Source organism: Ursus americanus, chromosome 25 (genome assembly GCF_024610735.1).
Source record: "Ursus americanus isolate L20-20 chromosome 25, mUrsAme1.1.p, whole genome shotgun sequence".
NCBI classification, from domain to species: domain Eukaryota; kingdom Metazoa; phylum Chordata; class Mammalia; order Carnivora; family Ursidae; genus Ursus; species Ursus americanus.
Window position 1 is genome coordinate 9,931,343 of NC_142151.1, and position 15,289 is coordinate 9,946,631.

The 15,289-nt window shown below is 42.7% G+C and overlaps 1 protein-coding gene across 2 annotated transcripts; it reads right to left on the minus strand.

Annotated features, from left to right (window-relative positions):
* Positions 1–3,041: 3,041 nt before the first annotated feature.
* MFAP5 (microfibril associated protein 5) lies at positions 3,042–14,920 on the minus strand. 2 transcript variants are annotated; one of them, XM_045781318.2, is made up of 11 exons: positions 14,873–14,920; positions 14,455–14,594; positions 13,868–13,927; positions 12,883–12,918; positions 9,845–9,889; positions 9,487–9,519; positions 8,826–8,861; positions 6,501–6,530; positions 5,490–5,577; positions 4,822–4,895; positions 3,042–3,355 (listed from the first exon to the last, which is right to left on the minus strand). In XM_045781318.2, exons 3-11 carry the CDS (start codon positions 13,923–13,925, stop codon positions 3,243–3,245), a joined length of 513 nt encoding a protein of 170 aa, XP_045637274.1. In that variant the 5' UTR covers positions 13,926–13,927; positions 14,455–14,594; positions 14,873–14,920; the 3' UTR covers positions 3,042–3,242. The 2 variants fall into 2 exon arrangements, with proteins under 2 accessions (XP_045637274.1, XP_045637275.1); XM_045781319.2 differs by lacking the exons at positions 8,826–8,861; positions 14,873–14,920 and having other exon boundaries at positions 14,455–14,595.
* Between the last annotated feature and the right edge of the window lie 369 nt (positions 14,921–15,289).

The following is a 15,289-nucleotide window of genomic DNA, read 5'->3' on the forward strand; positions in this document are numbered from 1 at the left end:
GGAGAAACAGGGAATAGAAACTAGAACATCAGAAATGGGGTAAGGGTAAAAAACAAGGAGGTAAATGAAATTCTGCCAGTGGGCAAGAACACAGAGGTAAACGGGGCACCTGGGTGGCTCAGTCAGTTAAGCGTCTGCCTTCGGCTCAGGTCATGATCCCAGGGTCCTAGAATCGAGCCCTGCATCGGGCTCCCTGCTCAGCGGGGTGTCTGCTTCTCCCTCTGACCCTCACTCCTCTCGTGCTCTCTCTCAAATTATCTCACCGCCCCCCCCCCCCGCTAGTGCACACGCATTCTCACATGTGCTCTCTCTTTCAAATAAATAAAATCTTTTTTAAAAAAAATACAGAGGTAAAGAACAGGACTGGGGCTCCTGCATGGCTCAGACTGTTGAGCAACCCACTCTTGGTTTCAGCTCAGGTCATGAGATGTACACCCCCCTTACTCCAGCCTAGCCCCTTGTTGGGCTCCATGTTCAGCAGGGAGTCAGCTTGGGATTCTCTCCCTCTACCCCTCCCTCCTCTCTCTCTCTCTAAAATAAATAAATATGAAAAAAAAAAACAACATAAAAAACCAGGACCAAATCAACCTCCTGAAACTGACCTGGGACTGTCCTTACGGGAAGGTTGTGGAGGAAAATAAGAATTTAGAAGCATAAGAAAAGAATGGGAAGCAAGTTATAAATGCTGGTTTACACATCAGTAGTAAAAAAGGTAGAGAACGTAAGAACAATGAGATGGGAAAACACTGGAACATGATCAAGGAGAAGAGAAGCAAGAGTAAAGCATGAAGCTTTACCTAGCAAGACCGTTGGGTCCGAAGGGGGTAGAAAAGACAAAGAAATTTCTCATGAATTGAGGAATTTCCCAGAGGAGAGTGAATTGGCTGTGTTGGAGTACTGATGGCGAAATTGTGGAGTGAGAAAGGGTACAATGGAGAATAGCGGACGAGAGCAACACCAGTGCTCCTTTTACAAAGTGGGATAAAAGCATAAATTGGGGTGGGGGGGCACCTGGGTGGTGCAGTTAAGCCTCAGACTCTTGTTTTTGGCTCTGGTCATGATCTCTGGGTTGTAAGATGGAGACCCGAGTGGGGCTCCGCACTCAGTGCAAAGTCAGCTTGAGATTCTCTCTCCCTCTGCTCCTCCCCACTGCACATGCTTTCTCTAAAAGAAAAAAATCTTTAAAAAAACCTCAAAAACACAACAACTTAGAGGCCCCTGGGTGGCTCATCGGTTGAGTGACGGACTCTTAATTTCATTCAGGCCCTGATCTTGGTGTCCTGGGATCCGGTTCTGTGCTTGGCACAGAATCTGCCTGTCCCTCTCTCTCTCTGCTTCTGCCCCGCCCCCACCCCCACTCACACGCGTGCTCTCTCCCTCTCAAATAAATGAATAAATAAAATCTTTAAAAATGTAAAAAGCACAAATTCACGTCATTCTAAATATATGAGAAAAAGAAATAGATCAAAGACCATTCTTCTGAAAAGGAATTGAGAAAAATTTATTTTAAAATGTTTAATTTGCAATATGCACAAAACTGGGATTGAGGTGCTTTGTGGTGGGAATGCCACCGCATTCAGTATACAGTAGGAGGGTCCTGTTCATGGTGAGATTCTTAAATGATTCGTAGAAATTCTGTACCGATAAGATTTCTCTACAGTGGGTATAATATGCACTTAATACCTCTATATATGAGGATATATACTTTTAGAGGCTGTAGAGCAGAGATCACATGCTTTGGGTCTTTTCCTAGCATTTCTCTTTAATGAGTTGTGCAAATTCCATTAAACTAAATTGTTTCTTAACAGCAAGGGTCTCATGCTCATTTACATAGTTTTCTTCAATTGGAAATGAATCCAACCCTGCCAAACAGAGGAATTCTGAGGGTGTAACTTGCCTCAAAGTCTCCTACTTTTTAGTTGAATTTTGTGGGCTTCTTTGGAAAGTTACTAAGTTATTCAGATAGAAGGATCTATAGTATGTAATTGGTAACTTACAATGGGATTTTTTTCTATGATGTTGTGGACTGCTGTCTTAATATATTTCTCCCCTTATGAAGCAGACATGCTGGTTATGAATTAGACTGCATCTAGGCTTCAAGAAATTCAAATAATGCATTTAAATCTTGAGAATCACAAATGAAAAGATACCTTAGAACCAGCATAAATTTACGTTGTGTTAAAGATGGGAAATTTAACCTGGTTTACTGGTTTACCTGGTTACTGCTAGAAGAACCAGGATAAGAATGTAGGTTGTCTGAATATTGTGTGTCTTTTACTCTTTCTTATAAACCATTAGGTAAACTTGATCTGCCTGTTAAAATTTAGGTCTCAATGCCCTTCTGACCTGACCAAATCGGGTTCTTCCAGAGTCTATTTGCATAGTAATCTCTACAAATTCTGTTTAGTGATGAGGATGAAAAGAAGCAGTGACAAGTCAAGGAAACTCAGACCAATGGTACGGTTTCCCATTACCTTGTCTAATTTGCGAGAGTGGGCTAACCCCTATATGACCAAAAATAAGTAAACAGGACTTTGTACCCCTACTTGCCAATTAGACAACTGCATGAAAAAGTGAATAAGGAACCACGAGTCCCAATTCCATATGTAGCCTACTCCTCTCGCTTTATCCTTGACCTCTGAACTTAGCAGACCTCATCTTGGGTCTTTATATGTTGCCAGTAGGATTGTGTAACTCTTGGTGCTGGCGAATTCTCTAGGACTACAAAAAGTTACCGTGACTCTTAAAGAAGACTTGAGCAGGCAAATCCAGCAAAATAGTTAAAATAAGAGTAAAGAGGAGTATGTAAATGAATGAGGCGTTAATCTAGGAGACTCTTGAAAATCAAATAAATGGAGTTCTATGGCTAGCCAAAATGGACAGCAACAGCTTCTTCCATCCTAAGATCTATTTCAGACAGATTTGTTAGTAAATATTAGCCTAAAGGTGATTTTCCTTTGAAATTGTATGTAGAATGTTTGCATACAAGCCACATGGTTATCATTAATCTACGTCTGTGATACTGAGAAGCAGCAAACCCATGCAATAATATAGACTTTATGTTACCAGTCGTGGTGAAAAATCAGGGAGTGGAGGCAAAAGCTAGACACTGCAAAGGGATTGGCTTAAGAAATACTAATGTCTATGGGTTAGCGGACGAGAGTTGGACAAGAAGGAGTTCCCTCTTGCTAGAGCATTCTCTTCCTCCCACCCACACATTCTTCTTTCCTCTTCCTTGATGATCACAGACCACTGGGTCTCTGCAAATTCACATTTTCACAGGGAGGAAGTCGGAAGTAGTTGGAGCGACGGAGTCGCCTTGGGGGTAAACCGGCCATCTGACGGCAAAGTTCGTCTAGAAGAGAAGCAGAGCATGATGGGGGGGCAGTACAAAAAGATAACAAGAGCTCTGTTTTAAGAGAAAGAGAAGACTGTAGGGTGCGTAGTGAAAGTTTGAAGAGAAGTAGATCTGGGCTAGAACCCCAGATGGGTAACTTACTGGTTATTTATTACTTACTAGAAAGTTTCCTAACTTTGCTGAACCTCGCTATCCCTTCCAGTATAATAAGCATGAAATACCTGCCTCAATAGTATAGCTGTGAGTATTAAAATGAAATAATGTATGCAAAGTACCCAGCACAGGTGGCCAGTAAATTTTAGGTTCCTCTGTATACCTAGCTCCCAATTCTTATAATCATGGATTTATTAATAGCAAAAAAAAAAATGAGTTTCAATTATTCACTATATATTTAAGTGTTTACTGTGTGCAAATAGCTCATTTTAGTAAGTCCCCTGAGACATTTGAAAGTGCCTAGAGTCCCAAACACTCATCCTCAGTCTCAAGGTGCTTCCCTTGCAGGTGGCTTGCACAAGGCCTATGGGGGCAAGTAGCAAGTTTCCTTCTGCGAAGTTAACTACAGCTCTTACTCAGGGGCTCAGTGCAAGATGGGCTGCTGAGTCAGAAGGGGCTTTGTCTGTGGTGCCTTCACCAACCACACTTATCGTTTGGGGCTGGCCGTAGGGAAGGTGACAAGTATCTTTGTCCCCACAATGCACGGTTTATAACCACACACTTTGGACCCTTGTAATCGTCTTTATAAAGTTTTTCTACCCTCATTTACTTCTAAATTTTCACAATAAGTAATGTAAATGGTTCCTGGAATTGGTAGACTGGTTAAAATGTTGCCAGCTTCTTAATGTCCGGGCTGGTTTTTTATTTACTTAGAGGCCCTCTACAAACATCAGTGTCTCCAAATTAGTGGAGTTTTTTCCTTTTCTTTTCTTTTCTTTTCTTTTCCTTTCTTCTTCTTCTTTTTTTTTTTTTACAGAGTGTTTCTTTATGAACATGGCTGCCGACTATTAGTCTGTTATTTGTAATGGCTGCCTTGGCCTTTTTTAAAAAGTTTTCATTTTTTTCCCTAGTAATCTCAATACCCAACGAGTGGCTCAAACTCCTGACCCCAAGATCAAGAGTTTCATGCTCCCCAGACTGAGCCAGCCAGGTACCCCTGACTTGCCCTTTTCACCTAGAACCCCAGTGAATTTCAAAGCAGCTAGAGCTTCAGAAAGCTCTGTGTATAGCAGAGGTTGGGGGTTACAACCTAGCTGGAAAGAGCCCCAAGCGTACTTTTCTTACATATGAAGCATACTTCTTCACTTAGATTGCGTATTTAGCGTAACTTGGTGGAGCAGGGATTGATGGGGTTAAGGAGGTGGCCTAAAGCCCTCCTCAGAAGCCAGATCCTGGATCCATTAGGACGGTGTTTCTACTCACCTCTCTCATAACTGCCCCTCCCCACTAAAACCCAGACGACATCTTACCTTTCATAACTTCGTGTTCTTTACAGACAAGACGAGAGCAGATCTCATTGTTGATGATGTACATACGTCGTAAACTGCCGTAGTCCCAGGAACATGGTTAAGGAAGGAGATGGAAAAAAGCACTGGGAGGGAGAACTAGCTTAGGCCAAGGGTGCCTGCTCAACTCCTGTATCCCCCACTCTCCCTGTCTGTGTTCCTTTTCTCTGAATTTCCTTGATTATTGTGGACTGCTTCAATCCCTCCCAGAGGAGTGCGAGGGATGGAGTGGTATTAATTATTCTCCTTAGTGATACCTCGTGCACTCTACCTAGAGTCAAGTTTAATATTCTTCCCTGCTATTTTCTACCTTTAGAGTTGGATCTTTCGCTTCAGCCTTTTTCTATGAGGTAATAGACTCACTGTACCAGTATGTCTCTCATGACTATCCTTTCCCCAGCCTTCATCCCACTTGCCTTCTAGCATCGAGTCTTACTGGTCAGTGTGTTCTCCATATACCTCGGTTCTGACTCCGGGTTCTATCTGGCACCAGCAGGAAGAGCTAGGAGGATCATGTTAAGAACTTCGGTGCCACCAAAAACCGAAGTCCCATCGTGGGTGCTCATGAAACAGTTACTGATGTGGAAACACTACCGTGGATGATGTTTTCTGCATATCCTGGGATCCCTTACCTTGTGAAACATAACTGATGAATGCATTGCTTGACTGGCCGATGCACAGAGTAGAGTCTCGTGCAAGCAAATTTTTCATCCCGGCAATCTGAAGAAGTCCAACACAGAAAACAGGGATAAACAAAGGATTCAAGAGATGAAGAAGGTAGGGGCGCCTGGGTGGCACAGCGGTTGGGCGTCTGCCTTCGGCTCAGGGCGTGATCCCGGCATTATGGGATCGAGCCCCACATCAGGCTCCTCCGCTATGAGCCTGCTTCTTCCTCTCCCATTCCCCCTGCTTGTGTTCCCTCTCTCGCTGGCTGTCTCTATCTCTGTCGAATAAATAAATAAAATCTTAAAAAAAAAAAAAAGAGATGAAGAAGGTAGATAGAATGGGGAAAAAATACAAAGTAGTCTCTACACAGAATCATTGCAAGTTGGGGAATGCCCTCCCTGCTCACCAAAAGAGAACAGTAGGAAATTGGCTGAAATAAAAGTTAGGTGCTTTCCTACCTGGAAGCAGAAGTAGATAAAATAATCTCTGAGGGTTCTTCTAGGAAAGTCTTTCTAGGGTTATCCAGGTGGCCATATAAAATATAAAATTGAGATGCTTTTAACCCCATTCTAAAGAATTAGAATTCTAGGTGGGTCACAGTTTCTGGTTTAGTAGTTTCCAAGCCTAGATGCACATCAGAATCATCAGTACAATAGAGCAACTTTGGCCATGACAACTAGAGTGATACTGAGTCCTTGCATCACTTCCCAACTCACTAACCACCACAGAAAGTCCAAAGGTAGTTTAGGAAGAGGACCGTTTCAGGACCACGCATCTTTTCCCCATGAGCTTGAAGATAGGAGCTCAAAAAAAAAAAAAAAAAAAAAAGGAGTGTAAGAATGAATGGCACTAAAAATATTGTTTGAGAAAGAACTGGAAGCAAACTAGAAGGTATACCAAGTCTCCTCCAAAGAACAGGGAGCTATGAGTCCCCAAGAAGAAAGCTGAAGAACAAGACATGCAAATGGCATTCATACCTGTTGTGGTGTTTTTATCAGTAGGAGAAGCTGGAAGGCAGAAATTGTACTCAGTTATTACCAGTTCTAGTAGTCACTACTTCTGCAACTGTCATGTTGCCTCACTTACAAATAAAACAAATGAGTTGATGATGCTTTTAGCAACTTCTAACAGAAAACCCACAATGGGCAGTTGTGTTCCACAGAATTGGAGAGGTTTAGAAGTTAGGATGGCAAATATGATTTTGCCTTTCTCCTCTTCTAGAATTGAAAAATTGATTTTCATTGTGCGTATCTTTGTTTTGTTGATAAGAGGCAAATTTAGTAGGGACACGAGGCAAGGAGCCATATGCCCAGAAAAGCTTCATCCTACAGCTAAGGAGAGAAAAGACTGTTATCCCGCAGAAGCTCTTACTCATAAAAGAAAATTTCTTCTCTGTAAATCAAATACATCACCATGGGCTCTTAGATAAAAGTTATTCAGCAAATAGCAAAGGTCACAGCCATAGGCAAACCTAACCTAAGGTCAAGTTAAGTATGGGCCTTACTTGTAGAATGAATAGTAAGTCAAGGAGTAAGTCAAGGAGTAAGATGAGTCTTGGGAAGACACTACCCATGGGAGTTATGTGTCAAAAGGCCATTGGAAGAGTTGCTGATTGGGGAACCTGGTGGCTTAGTAAACCTGGGGTCCTGGGATCGAGCCCTGCATTGGGCTCCCTGCTCAGAGGGGAGTCTGCTTTTCTCTCTACCTTTCCCCCCTGCTCGTGATCTCATTCTCTCTCTCTCAAATAAACCTTAAAAAAAATATAAATAAATAAATAAATAAAAAAGGAAGAGTTGCTGATAGACAGAATGCTATGGGAAATACGCTAGGTGATCTCATCTATCCCCTGGTTTCAATTGCAGGCTTACATGATGAGAATTCTCAAACTTCTACTTCCAGCCCAGATCTCTTCTAAGCTCTAGACCTATAAAGCCACCTGCCATTTTATGGAAGAGTTTGTAGATTTTTCAAAGATCCTTCAAATCTGACATATCTTATACTGTCCTACCTTTCCCTTCACCAATTCAAATTGTTCTTCAGTGAATGAATGGTTCCACCATGTACCCAACAGGACACTGGACATCACCTCAAGAGTCCCCTCTCATGGCTCACACTTAATTCTCCCTACCTTCACCTCAGTGAGTTCAGGCCACCATCTTTTATTGGGACTAATGCAATAGCATCCTGGCTGGGTTTCCAATTCACAAATCTGATGGGGACCTTTCTTTGTCTAAACTATTCTGATGGGTTTTTATTTCCATTCTAAGCCTTCTCGCATAGTGTTTTCTTTACCCAAAAGCTCTTCTCCCTATTTACTTGATTCACTTCTGCTTGTCCTTTGAGAAGCAACTTAGTCACTGTGCCCTGTATAGAAGCCTTTCCTAACCTCCAGCACTGAAGATACTCAAGGACTCTTTAGTCTTCCATAGCTTTTGCTTATCCTGATTATGGCATCTTGTGAAACTGAATAAAATTATCTCTTTGTTTATCTTGTGTATTAGACAAAAAATATTGAGTAAAAGGAAATCGGTTTTGTTCACCTTTATATTCCTGGCACTAAGTAGTAGGTTTTCAGTAACTATTTCTTTAAAATAATCTACCACTTGGGGGCGCCTGGGTGGCACAGCGGTTAAGCGTCTGCCTTCGGCTCAGGGCGTGATCCCGGCGTTGTCGGATCAAGCCCCATGTCAGGCTCTTCCGCCATGAGCCTGCTTCTTCCTCTCCCGCTCCCCCTGCTTGTGTTTCCTCTCTCGCTGGCTGTCTCTATCTCTGTTGAATAAATAAATAAAATCTTTAAAAAAATAAATAAATAAAATAAAATAATCTACCACTTGTTTCTTGTAGATTTTGCCCAAATCATTTAAAAAAACACCTCCGTGTCCTCAGTGTGCCTAGATCTCTTTTGTGTTCACATCATTGAACATACTGTTCCCTCTTTGACTGCCTGGCTGGCTCCAATTCTTCTTTCAAGAATCGGTTCAACCATTACTTCTAGGAAGTTTCCTAGCTTCCCAGACATTGATCTGTTTATGTATTTGTCTTGCCTTTACCCACCCATGCTTGGAAACTTTGAGGGAAAGTTTCACACATTGGTATTTTGTACATCAAACATCCAGCACAGTCCCTGCTTTTAAGGGATCAAAAATACCATGAATTTAAATTGAACTATTGGAAGAATGTGGTACGTAAACTGTAGTCCTGTCTATTTTGAGTCCTTCGCCAGCTGTACTGCCTTCCATAATGGGCTCTGGGGAAAGCCCAGAATGGCCCCAGTGGCCCTGGGATCCCAGATCTGAACTCACCCAGGTCATCTGTGGAAGGCTCGATATCGGCCAGAACTGAAAAGGCACAAAACAGCAGGTGTGAGGAGGGCTTTGAACTGGCAAGGGGGGACGGCAGAGGAGAAAAAGGAAGAATGGAGGGGCGCCTGGGCAGCTCAGTCCGTTAAGCAGTTAAGCATCTGACTCTTGGTTTTGGCTCAGGTCATGATCTTGGGGTCTTGAGATCAAACCCCGGGCAGGCTCTGCACTGGGCCTGAAGCCTGCTTCAGATTCGCTCTCTGTCCCTCCCATCCCCCCTAAAAAACAACAACAACAACAACAAAAAATTGAGAAAGAGGGAGAATGGAGATATCAGGGCAAAGTCAAGGCTATGGCTGGGTTTATGTATTATATCCAAGGGAATAGAGCTAATTGAATAATTGTGAATTTTTTTAAAGAGTATTTGGCCTACTGACATTATACTGTATTATACATGCCCTGTTTCAGCTATTCATCCACTTTGTCTCGTCTTCTTAGAGAACTGGGGACTCTCTTTCCTTTTATCCCACTGTCACTGAACAAAACACCCCCAATCCCTCTATCCCTTTCTTAAATAAAAATACGGGATTAATTCAAAAGCTGGAATAAATATCGTGGATATTAACAAGAATCATGCCATTTAAAAAGCAGTAATAAAGCTTACCTGTTTCATCTGTAGAGGGCTCATTCACCAGATCTGCAAAGATACAGCACAGGGAATAAAAAAACACGGGCAGGGAAAAGTGGGAAAGGGAAGCCGGATAAAGGGATGATTTAAAGGAGGCAAGAAAGGTTGAAGTGAAAGGACATGGCCTCTTGGGCTCATGTAGGGGACTGTCACAGAAGGAAATAGAAAAGATGGGACATGTTCACAGCATCGGTGGTATCTGAGACAGACACTAGGGTCTGCATGAGCTCAGAGTGTCCACTAACCTCTTTTCTACTCCTCATTTATCTTTGTACAGACATCACCCTCAATCCTTCTATTTCCAGTATGAAAACAAAGAAAAAAGGTAGCTTACTAGGATCTTCCGTGAATGTTTCTGAAGTCACTGGAGTCACATCATCTGAATAAACAAAAAAGGAAATATTAATTTTTTTAATTAAAAAAATTTTTATAGAGATTTTATTTATTCATTTGAGAGAGAGAAAACATGAGCAGGGGGAGGGGCAGAGGGACAGGGAGAAGCGGACTCCTTGCTGAGCAGGGAGCCTCTGCCTGGGGCTCGATCCCAGCACCCTGGGACCATGACCTGAGCTGAAGGCAGATGCTTAACGAATTGAGCCACCCAGGCCGAGAAAAGATTTTTTGAGCATTCTCTGTCCTCCTCCCATTCTTGCACTCCAAGTAAGTGAAACCTGTCTAGCACAGTTGTCAACACATAACGAGTATGCCACGTTTTTCGTTGTTTGCTTCCCAACTAGAGTCCTTTCCCCCACAACCCAAACAAATGTCACAGTTTCCCACTTCCATGAATATACCTGTACAGTCCTAGCCTAGAATATCCTTTTCCCTTTGTCTCCTTTATCTACATGCTCATCAGATAAGCCTCCCCAGGCATCCCCTTTCTCAGTTAGACTTTTAAGTTTAAGAATAGAAGAATAACTTTTCATTGTCCTACCAGATAATAATGTAATAGCTAATTTGGGTTTACTATGTGCCAGGCACCATTTAAATCTGTTTCTGCAGATGATAAAATTGAGCACCAGACAAGTAAACAATTTACTCAAGATCATACAGCTTATTACAAGCACAATGGATTGATGACCTCTTTGCAATACTTATTTTAAGTGAAAATTGCCTTACCCAAAGACACTGATTTCGATAATTACAGGTTTGAAATAATTGGACATCAGTTTGCTGGTATGCTTACAGACAGGGGTGTTCACCAAAGGCGATGTTGATGATTTTCTGCTGCTCAGTGAGAAGTGAGGTGAGAAGAGGGGAGGGGATGTTTGTAGAGAATACCTTGCAGTTGATCGTTGGAAAGTAAAGACAGGTCTTAGGGTGGAATCTATTAGGATACACTTAGAAAACCATATCTGAAACTATAACAGCACTACCTAAAACAAATTGTCTCAACTTTAAAAAGCAAAATAACACAATGTGAACATCCAAATATTTAATAAATATCCCATCTGTAATTATCCTTTATTGTAGATGACTTATCGTCATAATCTGGTTTGCCCAGCAGGGGTCAGCAAATTCAGTTTGCTTTGACTTCTTTCCTAAACTTCATCGACTAAATGCCATGTTTAGTCTGGAGAAAATAGCATTTTTATAAAGCATGCCAGAGCTATTGATCATTGTGGCAGAGGCAAAACTCAAATAATACATTCTGAAGCAATTTCCCTTCCTAACTGCTTACATCATCCTCTTTTTAAAAAAAAATTCCAGGTAGAAAGTCATCAGATCGGACAAAAGAGTCTTTCTATAGTTAACACTCAGCATTAGCTTTCGTATTTCAGGAGACATTTTGGTAAGAGAAATCCAAGTCTGTTCCAGTCCCCCAGGACATCTGAAAAACCACTAGCCCGAGTCATTCCAAAAACCGTTAAGAGGAAAGTGGAACCTCTCCAGGGTGTAGCCCAGTGCCGCCTGTTCCCTTCCTCTCTAGCTGCATTCCAGTCCAGCCACTCACAGAAATATAAGTGAACCAGTGCGAGAGCAGAGGGGTTGACAGTGAGTCCCTGCTGTCACCTCAGAATTTCTGGACAGAGTACTTGTTTTTGGTATATTTCTCAGATTATCCACCTTTTCCGTGAGCTACCACCCCCGTATAAACGCTTATCTAGAATTTGTGTTCTCTGAAAAGAAATCTTAACTAGGCAGTTTTTTTAAAGGATTTTATTTATTAGCGTGCACGTGAGAGAGAGAGAGAGAGCATGTGCACAAGGGGGAGCCAGGGGGACAGAGGGAGAAGCAGGCTCCCCTGCTGAGCAGAGAGCCCCATGCGGGGCTCTGTCCCAGGACCCCGGGTATCATGACCTGAGCCAAAGGCAGACGCCCCTTAAGTAGGCATTTTTAGTCCCATATTTCTGTTAGGAAAGCATCCCAAACTTGTAGACAAAGACTAGACCTTAACCCCAGAGAAACAAATGCAAAAAATTTTTTTGGATAATGCTGAACTCTGATGTAGGTTCAGAAAGTTTGGGATTCAGACCTCTTTACCCACAGCAGATAAAAAAGTTGTTTCTATATTTTTATCTTTTTGTGCCAGGATGCACAGGAAGAAATTATACGGTGCCCCAATGCACACATAGAAAATTGAAACAAGTTTAATGAGATAATGCTTTACTCTTGCAGTGTTCTTGCAATGTACTCCCTTTTTATTTTCATCTGTACTAATTCATTAAAAATTACCCATTGTGATCTGCTAATTTGATTTTATGGTCCATTAATGGGTTACATACTGCTGTGCTCTCAAGGGTTGGGAAAAGTAAGAGATAAATTATAATAATGTTGAATGTCCGGAGGCAGAGTGGAGATGTTTGATTGGAGTTTCCATCATCGAACTGAAGGAAGTGGCCACTTGGAAGCCAAAACTTTTGGGTTCTGTCCATTAGTACCAGAATTTCGCTGTAGTACTGAGATGACTTTTTATTCTGTCTACATGTTAGCTTCTCCGTTGTTACATGGGTAGGAAAAAGCTGTTAGGATTAGTGGCATTTTCTGAGTGAGATAAGAGCTGTATATAGGTAAGTGGAAACAAGAGTTGGGCGTAGAGTTGGTTTGGGGCAGGGTATTTCAGTTGTTTAAAAAAAAAAGGTTTTATGCACAGGATAATAGGATCGTGGAAACTGGTGAGTTAGAGCCTATTGTCCACACTTTGGCCATGTGTCTCCGTTACATTAGAAGTTCTTTAACTCTGACCATTCATCTGCACTATCTTGATTACCCCAGCAGACAGGGTGCCTCACTGTCTCAGTTGGAAGATCGTAGGACTCTTGAATCACAGGGTCTTGAGTTCGAGCCCCACTGGGGGTAGAGATTACTTAAATATATATTTAAAAAAAACCACACATACAGAGAGGAGCCCAGATTCAAAGGTTAACCTACCTCCTCGTTGACCACCGACTCCTAGCGGTGTCCAGTCTGTACCAAAGGATAGAGAAAAGGGGTAAATGACTCCAGCTCTACACCCCATAAAGCTTTTATAAGATGTACCAGAAAATGATGGGGAAATGGTTGTACTTTATTTTTCTGTATCGTATTTCTATATAGTTCAATACAAAATTACTTAGACCATTAGTGCTGATGTGGAAACTCTCAAGAAAAATACGTTCCTGAAAATAAAGCCCTGCTTTGCCAAGCCCTGACGTGGGATGCCCTCTTGCCCTCATTCCCTAGCAGGAGTGGGGTCCTGTTCGGCAGTTGGGGCCAACAGCCTTCTAATGTGTCCTGTCCTAATTCCACAGCCGTCGTACTAGCTACACTATGAGTAAGGCACAAAATGATTTTCTCACGGTGTGTATCTGGCAGAATGAGAAACTAGAGCAGGATTTCTTCGAAGTCCCAAGATTCAGTTTCCGTGGCCAATCTTTCAGCTCCGTTCTGTGAAATCTGTGATGGCTTTTCTTTAGTGTATAGCTTGGTGCGTGTTCGTGCGTGTGAACACATTTATGTGTGTGCGGGAGCTAGTGCGGGTTAGGTGTGAGGGTGTGTACCCTTCACTAATTGTATTTGGTCCAGTTTCTTATTAGCTGTGTCCGTATGTTTGAGAATGCATTTGTCTATCAGCTTCTTTTTCCTCTACTTGGACATTTATGTGTATCTGACCCTCTTTTTGGGTTAAAAGGCATTTGTGTGGATCTTAATATTCATAACTCTCAGGATACTTCCTTCTAAGTCTGAGGTCATCTCTGGTCTCATCCCAGCCCTTGCTTTTCAGTCTGTCCCTTTCTTTAATAGCGATTCTAGAACTCAGTAGCAAGCACCTCTGTTTCACCATCCCCCCCTTCACCATGCCGCGCTCTAATGTACCCCTCCACATGCACCCAGGACCTGGCATTGTAGGGAGAAAAGATTAAAGGTAGGGACTCACCAGAGGGGATGATGAGTGCGGTGAGAAACAGCAGCACCTTGGGTCCCAAGAGCAGCATATCTAACAGGGGTGTTGGGAGAGTAGAGGCTGTGATGCTCGGAGCACATCGGCATTTGAAGTCCAGGTAAGGCTACCTGTAGGGCCTCTGACTCTGACTGCCCAGGGCTTTTCCTGGTCCCCTGTGTGATGCCAGCCCTTTCTCTCTTTTCTTTCACCCAACATTTATTTCACCTTCAAATTTTCTTCTTTGATCACTTACCGTTATTCTCATTCTCATTCCTTTTTTCTGCCAAGTCAGAGGAAACTATATATTCTAAATGGTGCGTGTTTGCCCCTATTCTGTGGCCACTTTCACCCCCAGTGTCTAATCTTCCTTTTTGATATCTGTGGCTTTTTAATATCATCTGCTTATCTTGGTGTCTTGTCTCTCGAATTCCATGGATAAATCGATATTCACTCAATTCTAAGTCAGTGACATTTCCCATTGCCCCCCTACAACCTTTCAGTTTCAACACACACACACACACACACACACACACACACACACACACCCTCTGTTTAGGGTTTTGTACAATCAAACAACTCACTGTGTATTTTTCCTCTGCTCTTTCCACCGAGTCCTTTGGCTGCCGAATGTGTCTCTCTCCTTCTCACGCTGTTTCTACTTTGGCTGGAGAATAAGATGAACAGGGCCACTCCCTGGGAAGGACTTCAAATTTGGCCTACTCTGAAACAATGAGATGAGGGAGAGCGAGGGAGAGAGAGAGAGAGAGAAAGCCAGGCTAGAGGAGTGTGATGAGGCGGGAATGAGAAGGGGGCTGGGGATTTGCAGCCACTCACACCCTCATTCCAAAGGTTATGACCACACCAGTGAGTGATACTGCTGTTCCCTAGGAAGCCTGGCTCCCGCTCACAAACGCCTTTCTTCCAGAGCTTCTTTTCCCTCCTGCAACCTGGCCCCAGCCCCCGGTCCCCAGCCACCCTCTACCTTGGGTTCCTTCTTACCTAGAGAGCTCCATCTCATCTTTGGACAGTCTGCCCCTTCTCTGGCCATCTTCCGTGTTTGAATCATTCCTCTATCTTCCTGTCTTAGTTTCTTTTTCCACATTCATCTCTTCAACAACAAATTCCTTTATGTCCCTGTATCTCTCTCTCTCTTTTTTCCTCTTTCTTGACCCACACATTCAAGAATGTGGTTCCCCCCCCCTTCCCCAGGAATCCTATTTATTCCATATTCAAACATACAGAGATACCACATGAGTTTCATCCAAGAGGAGGGTTGGCAGTTAGGAAAAGTTGTAAAATACAGTACCCTCTGAATCCTTTTGAAATGCGGAAGGGCTCTGTGAGAAGACCTGTCAGCCTTCTTCTGTCTTTTGGCTTTGTTTCGGTTTATGCTCAGAATCTTGGTTTCTGGAATCT